Source organism: Dunckerocampus dactyliophorus, chromosome 21 (genome assembly GCF_027744805.1).
Source record: "Dunckerocampus dactyliophorus isolate RoL2022-P2 chromosome 21, RoL_Ddac_1.1, whole genome shotgun sequence".
In the NCBI taxonomy this organism is placed as follows: Eukaryota; Metazoa; Chordata; class Actinopteri; order Syngnathiformes; family Syngnathidae; genus Dunckerocampus; species Dunckerocampus dactyliophorus.
Window position 1 is genome coordinate 12,671,083 of NC_072839.1, and position 20,307 is coordinate 12,691,389.

A 20,307-nucleotide genomic window follows, 5' to 3' on the forward strand; every position below is an offset into this window, starting at 1 on the left:
ATGCCCGGCTACAAAAAGACAGTACCAAAAACAATAATAATAAAAAAATTGTACCTCATTGCTTTGACGCTAAATAAACGGTAAACTACAAAAAAAAAAAAAAAAAATCATGAAAAAGGCAATATCCTAACACTGGTGATGACGTCGCTGCAATACTTGGTGGTACACATTCGGAATTTAAGAGCTTTGGAGAAGACAAATAAAAAAAAAACACATCACTGTACAGCATCGCGAGACCAAAAAGGAAAATCATGTGCTGTTGGACCAGCGTCAGCGTCCATAAAGAACACAAAGCACCTGGAAAAAAGGGACTATAAAAACACTGTAACAGTATTTACACTTGAGTACCTCACCAGACCAAGTAGAAGAACTTGATTGTAGTATCCTATTTATATTTGGACAAAAACAGCACTGAAACACTGAGAGCCATTTGACATTTTCGAACATGGCGGACAGGAACAAATGCTCTCGTGGGCCATTTATGGCCCACGGGCTGCAGGTTCCCCACCCCTGATGTAAAGTGTGTCTGACCTGGAGTGACAAGCACACACGTTTGTGCTTTAAGGACAGTATTTCCACTTGAATACATGCATTATTCTTTTTTTTAACCAGCAAAAACAGCGACAATACGCAAGAAGAATACTGTTTGAAGACGTGAGGGTGCCCTCACTGTCACATTGTCGTACATAGAAAAGGTTTCATTCCATAAAAGGAATGATTTATTTGTCTATACATGGTTTTAATCCCACTTCTATGTGAGATGGTACAAAAGAAATGGAAGTACATGTTTTGAAAAGTTCTACTAGTTGCCTTCACATACACCAGAAGAGAGGAGAAAGCAGAGAGAGAGAGAGAGGTTATGAGGGATCTACTGCATGATGGCCAGGAATTTGCTCTCCTCTGCAAGGCTGCTGAGGAGGGAGCTCATGTCTCCGATGGCCATGTTGTTGACGCCGGGCGCCACGGCGTGGAGGGCGGGGGCCGTTGTGTTGAAGGTGGCCGACGCGCGAGGGGTGGTCAGCCGCGACGAGGTCCTGGAAAGCCCCTGGAACATGGAGGGACTGAGCGGGCCTGACACCAGGCTACCCTGGTCAAAGCCGTCTTCCATCATGGCGCCAAAGTCCAGACTGGCGCCCTCATCCAGCACAGTGGCGCCCTCCACCGTGCTGGTCACTTGGTCGGAACCAGGAGACAGAAGGGAAGTGGACGTGTCCCCCTGGCTACTAAGTTGCCCCCCAGCTATGGAGTCCAGCAAGTAGTGGTCTCCCACTGTCGGGAAGGATGCTGCCTTGGGATTTGTCTGCTGGAAGGAGATGGGATCACTGAAGTCATGCTCCAGCAGGTATGCATGTTCTGGAGCTTCCTGTTTCAGCCCCTCATGTGCAAGGGAACACAGACCCCCACCATTCTGAAACCGATGGGCTTGACTGGAGCTTGAGGGGTTGAGATGGTTCCTCCCCAAGTTCCTGTTTATTTGGGGGCCATGCTGGTTGGGATGAAGGACATTGTCCTGGGAGAGGCTCTGGAGATTGTCTCTGGAGGCCCGACTGAGCATGAGGTTGCTTCCCACCTGGCAGGTGACTCTACTGTTGAGGTTCTGCTGGAAGTGGTTCTGCTTTGGTGGAAGAGGTCCATCAGTGGGCTTGGAGAAGTGAGGCCTAGCAAAGGTGCTGGGAGCGGCTCCTCTCATCTCCATGCAGGACGTAGGGGACACCTCCAGCTTGACCACAGGGTTGACGGTGCAAGCACTTTGGGACTGGTCCACCTGGAAGCCGAGTGAGGCATGCTGCTGCTGCTGCTGCTGTTGCTGGACCACCATGTTTCCAAACCTGCCAAAAGGTTCAGACGTGGCGTGAGCTGACCACCTTCCGCAGTTCCTCTGAGGAGACCGCTCAGCACTCCCGGAGCTGACTTCATTCCACTGGATAGGAAGCATGCTGGGGCTCCTCCTCTGCTGCTGTTGGAGGCAGTGGTTTCCCGGGAAGTTCATCCCGGATGTCTGCTCCATCCCTTCCATAGATTGGTGCACTCTTTCTCTGGAGACTTGGTCCTCAATGTGCACGTAGGGTCCACCATCTGCTTGAACCTGTGAGCGGAGATACTGCACCATGTCGTCAGGAAGTATATCTTCATCTTCAAGCAGTTGGTAAGCCTCTCCATCACCCTCCATGGCCAGAGCTTCTAAAGCTGCGTGCTCTGCAATGCTAGGGGTGTAGGTGGAGTTCTGCGAGCCCCTCTGGAGGTTGCCCTCTGAGCGGGTGTAATTCTGCAGGTTAAAGTTGCGAATTTCAGGCATGGGGTGCTGAGCCAGAGGTGGGAGAGGGTGGAGGTTGCTCAGGCTGTTGAAGCGCTGCACCGGGGGCAGGTTGCCAATGTCAGAAGAAGCCTGCGTCCTCACCGGATCGCTGGCCCTCCTGTTGCCAGCCAGCGGCCCCTCGCCGGGATAAAAAACCCTCCTCCTGTAGCCTGAGTGTCCCATGGAGCTGTTGGTGGCGTCAGTGCAGCGTTGGGGCCTGACAAGGGGTGGCAGAGGCTGGTTGGCGCCACCGTCATCCATCATGGCCATACGGGCTTTCAGGCTCATGCGCTCCATGTTGGGTAGAGGTGTGGGCGGCGGGCCACCCGTCGCTGCAGCATACTTGGCCTTCAGGTGGTAGTGCTGTGCTGGGGTTAAATTAAGCATCCCCCGTGAACCCCCTCCTTCTCCGCCCCCGTACAACCCGCCTGAGTGTACCCCACTATATCCCGCTCCGTACCCGCCTCCATACTGGCTCGCCTCGCTGGACCGACGGGAGGCGTCGGTGGAGATGGGGTCGTAAGAGTCGGTGGAGCTGAGGTTGTGGAGGCGGCGGTGGTGGGCGGCCGCCGTCGTGCCCTCGCTCTGGGACGCCTGGCTGGAGCGTCGGCTGGAGAAGCAAGGGGAGATGCCCGAGGAGCGGCGGCTGCTGCTCAGGTAGGCAGAGCTGGTGGCGCTCCCGCTGCTGTCGCGTCGGTCTCGCAGCAAATTGAGCACCGTTAACTCTGTGCCGCCCAGGTCAGGGTGAGCGGGGGGCTGAGGAGCAGCTACCGTCCACTGTTTGCCCAGACAGGACCCTGTGGATGGGGGGGACAGTTTAGAGTCATGTAGATGAATGTAAATAATATAATGACACCAAACCACATTGAAAAATAGTAGTTTTTCAAAATAACCCTGTTCTTGTGGGCATGACCTTAGTGTGATGCACAGCTGAACAGTACATTTTGTTTCGCCTGAACGCTCCAGCCAAAACTGGCGTGATGGAAGGATAATTTATAGCTGCAGGTGTCACATGGATGCACGTTTGTGCTCATGTCGCATTGTGTCAACAGAAAAAGTCCACATGTAGCGCCAGAAAAACATCATTCACACCTCGAGCTGTGAAAGTTGTGTAAACTCACCCTTCCCCTGGATGGTGGGGAGTATGGAACCCTTGGGGGGCAGTGTCGGGGACAGGGGCCCCTGCCTGGGCAGGACTCCGTTCACCTGCTTCAGCCTCTCCATCTTGAGGTGCTCCATCCAGCGCAGGGGGCGGCCCACGCTACGCCTCGCCTGCAGGGTCAGCATGGCCGCCGTCGCCGTGGAGACGGTGGAGTCCATGATGGGGGCCGGCTGGCCCTCGCGTTCCTCCTCTGCCTCATCCTCGTCCTCCTCGTCTTCCTCCAACCCCTCCCCTGGCGAGCGTCCGGCGCTCACAGTAAGCTGGACTCCACCGCTGGGATAGGTGCTGACGGGGGACTGGTCACTGCTGCATGTAGACTGACCGCCAGGGCTTGGCTGAGACGTCTAACGGACACACACGCTTATTACTGACACGTCCAAAACCACAAAACCACCAAATTCTGAAACATGACACAATCCTCACATGCATTTCACTGGACGACTACAATTGCTGCATACAGGCTGCGATAAATCCGCTTAGGTGTGGCCACGGGGACATTTTTGGGCCACAGCTCGCATGACTTATTCACGCCTTGTCAAGTAATGTTTTCATCTCGGGCACGACCGTAGTACGCGTGACACTCATTGTACCCGCATGGTTGTGCATTGTCACCGCTAGGCCTGTCACGATAATTGATAAAATGATTAATCGAACGATAGAAAAAACGAGGTGGATAATTTTGACGCCTCGATAAATTGACATGTGCGACATGTACGTATGCCTGTTCCATTTCCTCGTCTTGCTGTAGCACACGGGCTGGATGACAAGAGTGTTCTGCTTGTGTCTGAGCGCATTGGTTGTATAGTCAAATTAAAGGAAAGAGTGAGCCTCCTGTCAGCTATTCGGCGTCTTTGTCACAGTGCGTGGAGGCGGGGCCTAGCTATGTAGTGATAGAATACACTGAGTGCTAGCTAGCAGTTAGGAAGCAAACGATAGTTTCTAAGCCACAGTTCCAGTGTGGATGTGCTGTGGGGCATTCGTCCCGGCGGTTGGTGCTTGCTGGGGCGGCGAAGTCAATGTATAATGCAGTGCAAGCTCGCTATACCCAGGGTATGTGAAGTGGTGATGATAAACGTAATGATAATATGGTCTAAAAAAATGGCCGATGTTATCGATTATCGTCGATAATTTATAGCACAAATATCGACCAGCAAAATTTGTTACCGTGACAGGCCTCGTCACCACCACTTCCCGCATCAGTGAAGCAGTCGTGGCATTATTTGGTCCCACTGTGTTCCGTGTGATGCCACGCAACAGCAGGCATCACGCCTGGCTTCATTAATTCCTCGATTTGCAAGGGACTGACAAGCTGTTGAACTCCAGAGAAGACGCTCATGCAATAAAGGAAGGTGAGTTGATGTTTTCTCGCAGCTGCAGGTAAAGAATGTGCAAAGAGCAGGAAGGAGGCAATAAATAAAATAAAATTTAAAAAAAAGAGACGGATGGGAGAGGGAATTGCTAACTAGAAGACATGGCTTTGGGTATTATGATTAGTTATTAATAAAAAAAAATGCAAGGAAGATCCAAGACGCTACAGATAATTACTTGAGAATTCCCCTCGACTTGTTAACCCATTCATGTGAATGAGACACCCAGAAGCACGCTTTGACATGCACCGCCCACATTGTTTGCACATAGGCTGCAGTGCGTTCACGACTAGTTCACGGAAATTATGCATGCCACAAACGTTGGACATTTCAAAATGTTCTTTGTGCACGGGCACGCAGCCCCGCATACTGTAGTTCCCACCTGTTGACCACCAATTTACTCACTGGCACGCAAAATTGCGTACACTGCGGGGACAAAGTGCGTGCGAGTGTAAATGAGGCTTAACCCTGCAATTCCATTTTCTCGCCTTGTAAACGTAATGACAAGCGCCTCTTGACTGACAGGCCGAAGCAATGCTTGTTTTCATATCATCATCATCATCACCGTGCAGTAGTCTGCAGCCTTATCTCAGATTTATTCCCAGTTGACGTCTGGGCCGCGGGTCACGTCTCCTTGTGTGCTCCGCTTCAGACAAACAAAAAAACACTTCTGAGGAGAAAATGGTGTTTTGGAATGTTTTTGGAGGACAGACAAATAGGCTCAAGACTGTCGGTTGATTAATTAGGTTGTTTATGGAATCGTGCAGGCGGTCATTGGAATGGGGAACGGAATCACACAATTATTTGGCATGGAGTGTGGCCAGTGTTTAGACACTATCCATCCTGTTTACTTATCATACATTTGGCTGCACAGTGGAACCCTGGGCAGCGTCAGGCATGCTTTTATTGCCCGTGCAGTCAAACAATGTGTGGAATCCTGTCTGAATGAAGGTGAATGGGCTTTTTGTGATGAGATGAGTCACGAGACAGTAAAAAAAAAAAAAAAAAAGGGGGGGACACCTATCTCACCTGATTACCCACTGTCCTTAGAAGGAAGAAGAGAAATGCCGAAGCATTGAATAGAAGAAGACATGCACTTGTTAGAAGAGTTAACACACACTAACAAGCATGGTTTTAGTAAGCGCGGATGCTGATGTGGAGTCTTACCATGGGCTTCTCTGTCTTGATGGATTTCACCTGCAGACATTCATCCTGTTTTGAGGTAACGTGGTTGTACTCCCTTTGGTCCGTGTAGCCCCCCAGCGCCAGCTGCCCCGGAGACCGCCCCTGATTGTTGGCGCCGGGCTCCCGAGGCTGCGTTGGAGGCCGCGGGTAATCTCCACGCTGTTTCTTGGTGACGTGCGCCTCGGGCCCGTGCACGGTCTTGACGTGCTTGCGCAAGGAGCTGGGGTCCGTGTAGCGTTTGGTGCAGCCCGGGATTTTGCACACGTACGGTTTCTGCGATGAGGGATTAAAGCAAGTGAGAGACGGCTCGCGTGTGTGTTTGTGATTTAGGCTACGTCTGAGGGGTACCTCGTTTGAGTGTGTACGATTTTGATGTTTGGCTCGGTCAGACGCGTTGGAGAAGGCTTTGTTGCACCCTTCATGTTCACACACGTATGGCTTCTCGCCCGTGTGGGAACGCAAGTGAGTCTTGAGGTTTTCCAGACGAGAATAGGCCTTGGCGCAGCCCTCAAACTGGAAGGAGAGAAGGAGACGACGTCATTCGGATCCTTCTTTACTTTTCATGCAAATACAGGAGGTCCTTAGTTCCTTTCCTTTCACATGTTGTCAGTCGACTTTTAGCGCAAGTTGGAACTTATATCTAAGTTAACAGCTAAGTCACTCACGCTGTACACAGAGCACACGAAGGACATATAAAATACAGTAATGAAAAGATATAAATCCGAGAATATTTATCCTTGACCAGGAGTGCAGCCAGTGTTGATCAGCGTTTCTCCATTTTCTGAGCATTTTTGCAATGTCTGGTTTCACTTACGTGGTGGTAGCTTTCCTTTTCTTTGCCGCACTGCCATCGGAGAAGTCTCTGTGTAGCATTAAAATACATGACCACCTATTCTTTTCAGCGGCATTACAGTCGTCCCTTGCTACATGGCAGTTTGAACATCACTTCCTCGTGTTTTTTCTATAAATGATTGCTGTTTCGTGGTTGACTATGGCCTATTATTACCCCAACAAGTCATATGTAGTATTCTGGTCACGTTACCTTAACAGTGGATGTAGTCAGCCACGGCATGTCTGACATAATGGAGTGGAAAAAAGTTGTCCTCCCATTCTGTGTGAAAGTGGTCCGTTTTTGGCTTCTTACTTTGTCTTTAGTTAGCTCTGTAGCTTGCTATATGCTATGAGTTTGTGCATATAGCATGCGTTAGTGGGCACGAGTGTTTGCACAATGTGGTGTAAACAAACAATAATAGGACTGTAAAAGTGACTATAGGGGTGTTACTTCATGTCCACAGGGCTCTAAAAATGTTAAATACCATATTTACAAAGTCATGAACAGATTTTATATGCTGAGTAAGAAAATATTCAATTTATTAATATTGAATCCTACTTTGCGGAAATTCACTTATTGCGGTCGGTCGGGTCTGGAACCAATTAACCGTGATAAACGAGGGACGACTGTATAGTCATGACTGCAAAACGCCATAGCTTCATAAACCAAGGACCTCCTGTACATAAATGATGAGCTGGTCGCTTGCTTACTGTGCACTTGTGAGGTTTCTCCCCAGTATGCCTGCGCATGTGGACCACCAGCATGTACTGGGCCTTGAAGGGCTTCTGCTCCCTGGAGCATTCCTCCCATCGACACACAAACTCCTTCTTCTCCCCGTGGATGTGGTCGTTGTTGATGTGCTGCAAAGCAAGGTAGCAGCATTTTAGCAAACGGAAGTGTCCATAAGTACCATTAGGAGATGTTCTGCTTTAAAGTGTTTTTGATCTACTTGTTTCCGATCCAAGGAGGAATTTGGAATGTGTAGGGTACTACACGTAAGAACTTTGAAGTATTTTATCTGACCCTTTAGAGACCAAGTCAACAATGCAGCTCTGTTGGAGACACTGACTTATTACATTCCTCAGCAGCCAATAAGAACCTTCTTTACATCAACGCGGGGGCGATGGACAGACACTGGACAATAAAAGCTCTTAAATGTCTGGAGAAAATGTGCCTTCCTCTTGGAAGAGAGCAAATAAAAAGCATCCAGGGTCATGTCCCCTCAGGGCAAAGACTCTCCCCTTGTCAATGACATCTTTGTCCCGCCCCCTGCCACACCCCCTTGGCCTGACTGTGACCCACAAAGCATCCTACTTTTACTAAATTAGGACCCCCAGGCCTCATCTCCTGGAACAACTGTGGTCATTTTAAGGACAGCAAAAAGCCAAGAGTAGACTTGACACCAGCACAGGACCTCCATTATTCTCACTTGACACTTTTTTAATTCTAAAGTGACAAAACAAGACTAATTCCGGGGAAAATGATTGGGAGGTCGATGACTGGAGACGTTAGTGAAGTCCCCCCACCTCCTCGGAGATTGATCTCCTGCCCGCCTCAGTCGGAGGCCCTTTAGCCGCCGCTTGTGTGAGGGAATCCCCGTGGCAAGCGATCGCTCTGCCGTGAGCGGCGTTCGATATCCTCCGGGAGAGCGCAGAGCGATGGACGCACACCAGCAGCTCACGCGCACAGATGGATACACACTCTGGCCGTGTTTGTACAAATGATGGAGGCGCTTGACGGATGTGATGCATGAGCCTCTGAGGTGACAGGGAGCTGGGGGGGTGGTGTAGAAGCGAGAGGAGCCGTCGAGAAACCTAATGGCAATTCTTATTGAATCAATAATCTCCATGCTGAGCAGACGGGTCCCGTTGGCCGACTAAATCGACAAACAGGTGCTGATAGCGGCCGCCCGGCGGTTATTCATCTTCCCCCTGCCAGCTTATCGGCCAACAACTGTAAAAACGCCACCAAGATGGATTTAGGAGGGAGGCGCGTGACAGGGGGAGAGGACACGGGGGACGCTCGCACATACGCACACGTGCACGGACACATGCACGCACAGCCAGTCTATTTGCTTGCTGATTGGGCAAATGAACTACATTCTGCACCTTTGAATGAATGCATATCATTTGTGGCAAACTATGGAATGAGGCAGCTGGGATGGACGGGGGTTTGCTTGTGTCAGTGAGCATGTTCTCCCTGTGCTTCTTTTACAGCTCTAAATTAGCTTAAATGTTGATGAAAACATATATTGAAGTTTTATTCAAGTACGTGCCATGATATGCATGCAGTATGCATTCCAGGCCAGTAGTTGGCGACGTATCTTCGTAAAGAAACACAAAACTGCAAGTCTTCCCCAGGTTTTATCCAAAAACATCTCTGTTCAGTGTGACCTTGCGGACGTGGACAATGCAGGTGCTGCATAATAATGAGTGGCGTGGTAGCCTGCAAACTGCCCATGTGTCTTCAAATGGTCAAAATCGGGCAAGTAAAACTGGAGTTGTAAGCGCTTTCAGCACAGGAAGGCAGCCGCTTTCAAAGCGAAAGTAAACAGGCAAAGAAACTTGACACCACCCTCCCATTGGTGCAAAAATTGTCATTGTCAATCGATCAAAGTATGAACAGCCGTTTGGTTGCAGAGAACTCTGATGAGGAAATGTGACGCAACAGTGCCCTCAAGTGGCCAAATGAGGAGAAGACGCACATCGTGGCTGACATGTCTCCGTGTGTCAGTCCTGTGACTGACAGGTGATCAGGCCCCGCCTCTTGTCCTAAGTCGGCCACCTCCTGAACCACTAATAAAATGACTAGATGGCACACCCAAAACATACCAGATAGAAGTCTCAGCGGGCCGTGTCCCTCATGCATGAGAGTGTGAGAGCGTGCATGAGAAGAGCGCCTGTTTACACGGCGGCAATTTTCACCGCAAGCCTCGGGACCCGCGACGTCGTTTAGCTTTATCAAACGCCACCTAATAAATCATACGCTCTTTTGTGATGTCACTCGCCAAAGTGCTTTTGTTGTAAAGCAAGGGTAGGGGAGGCAAAGAAGAGAGAACGGGGGGGGGGTAAAAGGAGGGGGAAAAAAGGGTGCAAGCTGCAATTGGCATGTGTAATTCAGCACGGTCTTTTCATCTTCCAGTGAGATACTCCACAGCGATAAGCGGCCTAATCCTTCTCCTGATCAAAAAAAATCTGCATTTTACCAATTAAAGGCCTGCGCCTGCAGTTAGAAAGGGGGGGTGTTTGGGAGGGGATGGGGGAGGCGTGAGCACTGCACGCCTTTAGACTGCGCCCGCGTTTATCTCCCTGAAACACAGAGGAGGCGGCCATGCAGCTACCCCCTCCAACCCCCCGCGATCTGAGCAGCGCCACCTATGGAGGTGAAGTGAACAGTCGTGATGAGCTGGAGAACACACATGCAGACCACCAAGTCCAACCAAGGGCAGAAGGTAAGGTGGCGTACGAGGAGGGCATGAAGGGAGTGTGGGGTTGCCGTGTGTGCAGAGAAAAAAGCCCACTTCAAGCGAGTCATTAAAGAAGCCACCAGGCCTTATCTTGAAAAACTCGTCCCTCAGAGGGGAAAGACGGGAGGGAGGGAAAATGAAAGTGAAAATGAGAGAGGGAGGGAGAGGTTCACCCCCATTACCCTCCAAAAAATGAGGGGGAATCAAGAGGAGGGCCCAATTGAGTTACCCAGCTGCAAATGGAATCAATGAAAGAAATAAACAGCGCAAAGTAAAAGTGACACCCGCCTCGCTTTTGCTGACTGGGTAGGCCAGATAAGTGAGCTAAATTGCACAGATCCGATGCCTATCTTATCGGCGGCGGCGAGAGCGGCGGCGATAAAGGAGCGCGGCGTGGCGGCGGCGTGTCGCGGCGAGAGCATGTTTGAGGGTGTAAAAATATGCGCCCAGAGCTTTTGAACAAGGTGGAGCGCGACGAGGGTGGTGTGAAGGCTTAATTCCCGAAATGAGGCCAAGCACAAAGGAGAGGCGACGTTTGAATCGCTTTGAATTCCTCTGCAAGCCATTCGCGTGTTGAACCAATGAATGCAACATACCTCTGAGTTAGTTAGAGCTAAAAAGCTGTTACATTTTCACTCCTTGCCGTCACAGTCCACCTGCATCGGGGTTTTCCTTCATCAAATCCTTGAATCTTAATGACAACATTCCCATATGTGCAGTAGGTGTGTACGTATGAAGGTGCACAGCTGGGTCCTGATCCAAATGAGGGTTTTTCAGCCTTGGTAGAGGTCTACGCTTAAGTAAGTGCCATTTAAGTTCCCCTCATGTTTCCCCCCCTCCAGCTATTTGAGAAGACAAGTGCAGAGAAGGGGGAAGGGGCTCTCCATTGTTTGCTTATATGGAAATCCCCCCTCAACCCATCAACCCGACCACCCCCTCTTCCAAGCCCTCCACCGTGCTTGTGAGGGGACCCACTGTGGTCCAAATACTGTACTTATCCTATTACTGAGGAGAGAGGAGGGGGGGGCATGAGCCAGATAAGAGCGTTTCCTCGTCTGGGTTGTTGAATTAGAGGGCACGGGTTCTGTAGGCAACTTTTAATGACATCTGAGCGCATATCTGCATGTGCGTAGAAAATGGGAAATAAAATATATTAAAAAAACAATTCCAAGAAAATGGATTTGGTTGATAAACAGTGAAGGAGGACGGCCACCTGGTGTGAGTCTAGCAGATTTCCTCCTCTATTAGGACAGCGCCCCCTTCATCCCACAATCCCCTTCCCCCATCACTTTCCCCATCATCCCGCCGGCTGAAACATGGGCAAGAAGTTGTCAAGATCCTCAAGCGTTTGAGCCGAGCCCTTCAAACACGGGAGGCAGCCCATTCGGAGGTGAGGATATCAATTATAGATAGAGGTTACCACCACGGCGGAGGATTGCCATGTCAAGACGCAAACAGACAGCCGTGGAGAGCTCCAGATCTTTCTATCATTTTGTGTGTGTGTGTGTGTGTGTGTGTGTGTGCTCCACCGTCCCTCGCTCGCATCTTATTTTTATGTTCACTTCTCTACCTGTCTGACAGGGGGCAGCGCAGTGGAGGAAGTGGATAGCACTGTGTCCTTGACTACACAAACTGCACCAGCAGAGCAACAGGACTCCAGTCTGTCTTAACTGGATGTCTGTGATTGACAGGTGATCTATCTCTGCTATACTTTTGATGCACCGCTCTTTGGCACAGTTCTTACTTGCACTAGCTGCTCCTGGGTATCGAACTCGCGGCAGCAGTTCTCCCAGTGGCAGTTGGTCTCGTAAACCACCTCAGGCTCCTGTTTGCCTTCGTCCTTGTCTCCCTCCTCCTTCACCAGCGTCATCCCATCGGGGTGATCCTGCAAGCAGCACAAGTGTTTCTTTAAAAAGGTGGACCGGCCTTGTGAATGAATTGCGCCGCCCTGCTGGTTTCACTGGCAGCGACCCTTTTGAGTCTGGCCTTGAAAGTGGCGCTGAAAGCCCGGCCTCTGTGTTTTACTGCTTTTTCCACCACAGAAGCTGGGAGAGTATTTAAGGAATCTGAGCCTCTCTTCCTGCTGCAGGCTGCTCTATTAGCTCACATATATTTCACTGTCACAGGCTGGTAACTGAACCGCACAGTCTGGGCCTCCACCTCCAGCTCCACCCGCTGTTAACATACTCGCTCGGCCTGCTTGCTGCACTTGACTGTTATTTATTAACACTTTGATTAAAGTGAAACCAACGTTTCCTCAAGCACATAAAAGTAAATCGAGCCGAAGGCAGAACGGCGGCTGCCGAGCTCTTCTATTGTAGCAGCGCAGGTCAGAATTCGAGCCAAAGAACTAAAAACCGCCATTAACAAACAATTTGCCAGAATGTGGACTGCTTCAGTGTAATAGATAAAAAGTGACTGTTTAGCAACAATAACAAATAAATCCTTTAAAATGTTAGAAATGTTAAAATGAATTTAATTTAATGCATTTAATTAAAAAATATTTGGGAAAAAACATTATCAAAATAATTTATGAACATTTAGTAGAAAATCTATTGAAAAAAACAATTGAAATTAAAACAAATTTAAATTACACATTTTAATACAAAAGTTTCATTAAAAATAATTTCATTAATAGTTGTAAATAGAAAAAAAATTGATTTATTCAATTTTTTTTTAATTGTTCAAAATTGTAGTATTTACAGCAACATGAGCATAAAAACGTAACAAAATTAAAAGCCAAGACATGCTACTTGGAAAAGTTAAGGTTATGGACTTAAGGCAAACATTCATTGTTAAATCACACTAACAGTCAAAAGTTTTAGAACACTCCAATTTCTCTGGAGGAAAAAGCTACATTTTGAAGTGTTTAGATGGTCTGTCTCTATTCCATTGTTAATTCCTTTTTTCTTGCCATTTTTGTAGCAACAAATGACCTTCTCCAGTACAATGCTGTTTAACTGATGTTCACGGGGGTATAGTACCACAGTGTGTTCCGAACACTGTTTTTATGCAGACAGAGGAGGCAGTAAATACTCGAGAACTTGGAACACCTGTAGGAATTAGTTGCACCAACTGCCTTGTCTTGATCAACCTCCATTTCCGCAGAACCGCTTTAAATTGTTGACCCATTTTGTGGTCCCTGAAACCGGCCTTTTTGTGTAAATCTGAAATACACATTATTTTTCAGTTTTTGGTAACCTTACCTTTTTTTTTTAACCTCTGGCACTTCACCACTTACCTTTTGTATCATTATTGGACTTGAACAACTTGAATTTCAATAAATAACTGAAAAAATTGGGGTATTCTAAAACTTTTGAGCAGTCTTTTGCAAAAAAAAAAAAAAATCACCAATAAAGTACAGTGGATCCTCGCATATTTGAAATAGAGGCTTAAAAATTAATACACATGCAAAAGAAAATAATTTTAGACTAATTTAGAACCTGCAAAGCATGCTGGGCAAGCCAAGCGCACACTTCCCCAACAGGAAGTTACTTGTATTATTTTTGCATGCACTGTGAGTGAGGGAGGCGTCCTGTTGCTTTGTGAGTGTCAAACACTTTTATGGCCGTCTCAATTATTTGCGGAACCAAGCCCCCGCAAAAAGCGGAGCTCTACTGTCAAGCCTTTTCAGTTACAGTTAATATAGACTTAAAGAATGTTCGCGATCACTGCATAGTACCTGTATGCTGACTGCTCCTGGGCTTGGCAGCTCCTCCTCTGGTTTCATTTTGGAGCGCTTATGGTGCATCGGGTCGCCGGTGCTGCTCACCGCAGATTCACTGGTTGGTTTCATCTGTACACATGAAGATTTAAGGAACTTAACTCTTGCCTTTAACTGTTTTTAACACCCTTTTGATTACTTAAAAGGAATGGAAAGGAAAGGAATGTTTTCCACAGTAACATGGCTAATTTCCAGCAATGGGACATGACAGAGGTAATAAAGATTGAATATCAGCTTCAAATGTGAGCCCGCACATACAGTAAGGCTCAGGTAAAAGAAAGTAAAAGCCCTTTGGATCCATCCATCCATGTCAATAGTCCCTCTGTGTGCCCCCCCTCACTCTGTTGTGATTAATGGAGTCAGCGATGGGATGTGATGCTAACAAGCCCCTTGTTGTTGGCGGCGACCATGTCGTAGGCGACGCTCGGCAGCCTCCATGTAAGAGTCGGCACAAGAAGGTGGAACTCCCAGGAGGAAGGAGAGCTACTCTAGCATCCTGCTTTGTCCGAGGCAAGGCTGGCGTGCGCCGCCGCTATCTATTACCTGTGATGATGAATGGCACTGGCGCGCCTCTCACCTGTGAGGAGTCACCGGAGACGCCCGAACGGTCGCTGGCGTGAAGCCCGGCAGCGGTGAACCCAGACACAGGCCTCTGGGTGGCGAAGGCCGGCGTCGGGTGGATGAGCGGGGGGCTGTGGCCGAAGGCGGAGCCTACAATGCCCGGCTGGCGGCCCATCAGCTGCTGGTGCATGTGCAAGGCCACCGGCGTGGGCGGGTAGGCAAAGCTCAGCGCCGGGCTGGGGTGAGAGAGAGAAACGAGAGCATGAGATAAACCTTGCAGTGAGGCGTCGGGCCAAAAGAGGGCGCCGGCTGAGTCAAATGGATTGTTCTGGATTGCTGCTCATCCCCGAGGACAATCTGACAGGAGACGGTGTGCTAATGCTGGAACCATGAGGCCAACGGCAAAGCTTTAGCACAGTGAGTGTTCAGCTCGTTAGCACGTGGCCACGGTGTCATCCTTCTTGAAGGCAATGATAAATAAGTGTGAAATAAAGCTGAATTAATTCACTTTCTTTAAGTCCTCTCGCTACATTCAGTCATAAAAAACATTTATTCCAAGTGCACAGTGAGCACAGTTAGTTTCAAATGAAAATACAGTGGAACTTGCTCCTGTATATGTACACAACATGAGTATGGGCGACGATATTGTTTTATTATTTTAAAATGCTGACATAGTTTTCCACCATTTGTGCATATTTTATGTTTTTATTTTCGTTTTCACGTGATATTTTATATTTTGCCACTTACTTTGCACTGAACAGGAGGTCACTGTGTGCTGAATGCTGGTAAACCTCACTCCTTGACACCTTAACTTATTCAATCCCATTTTTCAAAAACAACCCCTTCAGTACCGGCCATTTTAGACGATTTTGACTGATTTTTCAAGGCACACAGAATATTGTGTTCTATTGCTATATAAACATGGAACCTCCCAAAAGAAAGATTAGACTTCTGTCTTTCCTTAGAAAAAAAAAGTTTGTTTCTAGCTTTTTCCGTTCTTTAGCAATCAGCAGTAGAACATAGGGAAGTTTCAGGAAAATATCAGTTCCCAACTAAAACAGGGTGAAAACCATCTGTTCGTGAAAAGATACATTTCAAGCATAATTTTCACGTTGACACAAATGTTTTGCTTTTGTGATAGCTCAAATATCTAAACAACTATAACACAGCATAAACAACACAAAAAGGGTTGTTTACATCAAAATAACAATTTATTTACAAATATAACACCATGAACTTACCATGAATTTACAATTTTCACATTTGTAACTAAACTGGGAGTGTGTATGCATGCATTAAATTTTCCCTACAATGCGTAACATTTTGCACGCTACACTCCATGCTCTTCCACTTCCTCCTTGCTGTCAAGTGTGTTTTTACATGCAAATGACCTATGGTGAGCTCTTATCAGATGCACTTCTGCCACCTTGTGGCTGTTTTTATTGCTTAAAATTGCTTTAAAAGTGACATCCATTAGTGTGCAGTTGCGTCATCACCTCTTTTAGCCTCTTGCGCAAAAAAATTTAAAAGACATATAAAGACATCTTTGGTATCAGGCGATTGGGTTTATAAAAACTTATAAATACATCTTTGGTATTGAATGAGTTAAGAGTTGGCCGGACGTTGAGTTGACAGTCCAGACTTTTTGCTTGACGGCTAGCGGCCAAGAACGCAGGGCTGGCTGAACCATGGGAGGTTACATGTAATTACACAGTAGGTGACAATACTACAACACATGTCGACATAAACAGACCCATTTTTGCTACCTATTTTATGACGACTTAAGAAGAAGAACACGCTGGACGGGTGCTTGATGAGTTAGCCGACATTAGCAAGTTCGACTGTATGTGACTAAATTATAAATGTATGGTGGTAAACAAACCATCATGGGACATTTTGGATTTTTCTTCTCATAGAAGGAACTTAGTAAAGCTAACTTCTTTGATGCAAAATGTAAAAACCCCAATGGTCTGTGTCCAAAGAGCAGCTAAACACACACGAGGGTATCACCATTCATCGTGACGCCTCGTTCTCGCTGCGGCCCATAAGTCTGCCGATCTTATTACCAGCGTGGCGGAAATCAATGGGCCGAGACGCATTTGGGGGCCCATCGGCTTGTCATATCACTCATGAGTCCACGGGCTCGGCCTATTTGAGTCCTGTCACCGGCACAGTGGCTAAAGCGCCGCCGTGTGATTGATCAGGCTCTTCCTACAGATCGCTGATCAATGGCTATGGGGTGGGGCCATGGATCTTTCCTCACTCGCTCCTATCTTGTTTTCATTCGCCGCCCATCGCTTGCCTCTTGTGATGCCTCCACGGGCCGCTTGACTGACACGAGCCGCCAGGGAGGAGGGCTGACTGGCTGGCTGGGAGATGGTCACCCACATGGGGCTTGACATGGACATTAACTCCTTCTTGTCCCGTAACTACTGGATGCAGGTGGGAGCAAGTAAGTGTTTTGCAAGTCTCAAGTAAAGACATGCAAGTCCAAGTCAATGTCCAAGAGTCGAGTCAAGTCCAAAGCCATAGGCTTAAAATTTTCGAGTCCTTACAAGTCATAAGCGCTGTTTAGTGTCTCCCACATAAAACGCCATTTTAACAATGTACTGTATAATCTATTACATTACACAAATACAAGAACGCATTTTGAATTGTTTTATTTTTTAGATAAAATAATACCAGCGTGACAAGACTGACATAGCATTCAGTATTCAGCCAGTGGACAGATGTATAAGCCACACATTCGTTGTTTGTTCTTAAACCTGACTGGACGTTAACAGATGCGCTTAATGAGGCAGATTCAAAGGGAAAATATGTCGTCTTACTGGAAATTACATCACAACAACCACATTAGTTGAATACTTTGAATTGGGACACATTCACTGAAAAGCTCATGTATTTTCAAGTCATCAGACATCAAAATCTGAGCCAAGTCTCGAGTCACTGATGTCAAAGTCCAAGTCTTTGATGATATTGTCAAGTTGAGTAATCAAAATTCCAGGTCGCGTGACTGCTAAATACATAACCATTCTACATGTACAGGTAATGTTGGTCATTTAAGAGTGAAAAGGAGTAACTGTCACGCCCATCTTGGATTACCTGATGGCTCCGGCAGACAGGTGTCCGTAGGAGCCGCTGGTGGACGAGCTGGAGCGTGAGTTGTTGAGCATGGTGACCAGCGAGTTGGGCGAGTTGCGGATCATGGTCTGCAGGTCAAAGCTGTGCTCGGACAGCGGCGAGATGGGCAGCGGCCGCTTCCTGCTGGGCCGCGACGGCAGCCGCGGGCTCGGGAAGCGAGAGCCTGCGTGGAGAGGACACAGCGCTGAGACAAAAGTGCCTAAAAAGTCGGTTCCCTCTTTAACAGATGACATCTTTGTCAATCATGCGACAAAAGGCTGGCGTGAGTGCGTGTTCAGCTGTCACTTGATGCACTGCTTGCATTTCATGCAGGAGAAAACAAGCCTTTCATGTTGCTGAAAAGCTCAGACTGTGTATGCTAATATTTCTTCAAGTCCAATTTGACTCGTTATTCAAATGCAATCAGTGTTGACTGGGAATACCAAAAAAGGGGGTTTGAATAGGTAAGAGGCGGTGAAAAAGGCGCCGGCATTCTCTGCGCGCGTCGCACAAAGAGCCACGGGTGGAGATTAAAACATGACTTTTGTTGTCTTTTCACATGGAGATGTCACAAACAAGACGGGGAACAACAGAGGGAGGGGGGGCAGGGGCGGCCTGAACGCACTGAGGGGATGTGGCGCTTTGTGCGTGAACTGACACAATGACTTTGTGACTCAAGACTTGGAGATAAAACATTTGGAGTTGTTTCATAAAGGCAAACAAAACCAGCTTATGCGGCCCAGATCAACGCCCCCTCCCCACACTACTCCTACCCCATATTTACGTCCCCCACAATCCATCCATCTCCCAAATGTAAATGCTCCGTCTCTTCATTTGACACATCCAACGATTACAGAACACTCTATTCAGATGGTAATCAGTGTGTGTGTGTGTGTGTGTGTGTGTGTGTGTGTGTGTGTGTGTGTGTGTGTGTGTGTGTGTAGCAGCCCAAGTTACAGCATGAAGCTTTCAGGCAGGGGTGTCCAAAGTTTTTCCAGTGTGGGCCGCACAGAGAAAAAATGAAGGATGCATTAAAAACGTTTTGTGCATTAAAGTTGGTAAACCCGATGCAGGTTAACATATGCTAAGCTCTGTCACATGCGGTGAGGTTTTTTATGTTAAGAAAAAAAATGGTTTTATAATACATCTTAGTCTCATTTATTGGTTTTTGTTATTAACTAAAAAAAAAATCTTAACTTTTGCCTGTATAAGAAGTACATGCACCCTGTCCTTCTCTAGGAAAAGTTCTTATACTTTGTTGTAAAACTCCAATCACCTCCTGGTGAGCTTGGATCTGTACTCCTCCATCTTGGCAGTCAAATTCATTCATTCAGCAGTGTATAAAAATATCCTTAATGCATTTGACTTGCTGCTCTCCAGCTGGTGCTGCTGTCTTTTCCTCTCTATGGAAGGACGGTAGTGACAAGCATCTTCCAGCTCACACATGCAGTGCCCTCAGAGTGACATTTCTTTGTATTATATCAGAGGTGTCCAAACTTAAAAAAAAAAAAAAATCAAAAGGATGCGAGGGGCCACTTTGCTATTTTTTTATTTTTTATTTTATAAAAATGCTAAAAAATAACAATTTACATATATCTAAACTCAAATCTTTGTGTTATTATTTTTTATCAACATGTCAGCTTTTTTCTTTACATTGTGCCTTTTTGCTCTATTTTTCCCATTTTTGCTGTTTTCTTTTTACCATTTTTGCTGTTTTCTTTTGGATTAAGTTTTTAGTATTTAATATTTCTACGTGCCGCGGGTATTTTATTGTCCAGTTAGCAAGAACAATGATGTCACACTTACATTAAAGACATGACACGGGCTGTAGAGAGTCATGGTGTAGCATAAATGTTGCAACACTATATTATTGGCGACATGCTGACAAACAGAAACTGGCAGGCGCCATGATGCCAGTGCACTCGGACATTAGGCAGGGCTTGCGCACTAAGCTGTGAGGAGAGCTCCGCGGCAGCCTCATCTTTTCAGCGATTTTTACTCAAAAAATGTTAAAAACAACTGGAATTATACAAAAAATACATTTACAATAGAGTCCAATGGACAAATAATATTTATTCTATGTTATGATTATTTGCCTGATCTGACCGCACACCAGTGCACACCTGTGACGTAGATGATTGGGAATGGTGAATGCTCACGAACACTGATTTAGACAGATTTGTGAACAATAACAAAAACAAGCAACAATAAAAAAAAAACAAGCAAAAAGAAGAGTCACAGTCCTGGATGCATCTGACTGTTAAATCTGTGAGTGTGAGGAACAGTTTCCACCCGTCTGGGGGTGGTGACGGTGGGGCACACACCCACCAGTGTCCCACCACAGAAGCAAGGCCTCATGGGAGCGATGTTTATTAGCGCACCGCCCAAAATGATAAATCGGCCAAGCGTGGAGACAGAGAGAGCAGCGTCCCGTCCCGAAGCAGAACTGTCCCTCTAATTTCCTCTTGATTTATGAACAGCGGGTCCGCTTATGCACCGCGTCATTAATTCCTGTGGCCACGCAGGGTTCAGACAGCGGACTGACGGGACATAAAAAGCGGTTCTAAAAACTCTTGGCGACACACGCACGCATG

At 47.3% G+C, this 20,307-nt stretch overlaps 1 protein-coding gene across 2 annotated transcripts in view; it reads right to left on the minus strand.

Moving 5' to 3' along the window:
• Positions 1–70: 70 nt before the first annotated feature.
• gli3 (GLI family zinc finger 3) overlaps positions 71–20,307 on the minus strand; it is a 106,003-nt gene continuing 85,766 nt past the window's right edge. For both annotated transcript variants that reach the window (XM_054764875.1, XM_054764876.1), the window contains 9 exons: positions 17,696–17,897; positions 14,610–14,829; positions 13,991–14,104; positions 12,053–12,193; positions 7,553–7,702; positions 6,359–6,523; positions 5,993–6,283; positions 3,418–3,802; positions 71–3,093 (listed from right to left, as the gene is read on the minus strand). In XM_054764875.1, the coding sequence (XP_054620850.1) occupies positions 869–3,093; positions 3,418–3,802; positions 5,993–6,283; positions 6,359–6,523; positions 7,553–7,702; positions 12,053–12,193; positions 13,991–14,104; positions 14,610–14,829; positions 17,696–17,897 (3,893 nt within the window). In that variant the 3' untranslated portion in view covers positions 71–868. The remainder of the gene's footprint in view (positions 3,094–3,417; positions 3,803–5,992; positions 6,284–6,358; positions 6,524–7,552; positions 7,703–12,052; positions 12,194–13,990; positions 14,105–14,609; positions 14,830–17,695; positions 17,898–20,307) is intronic.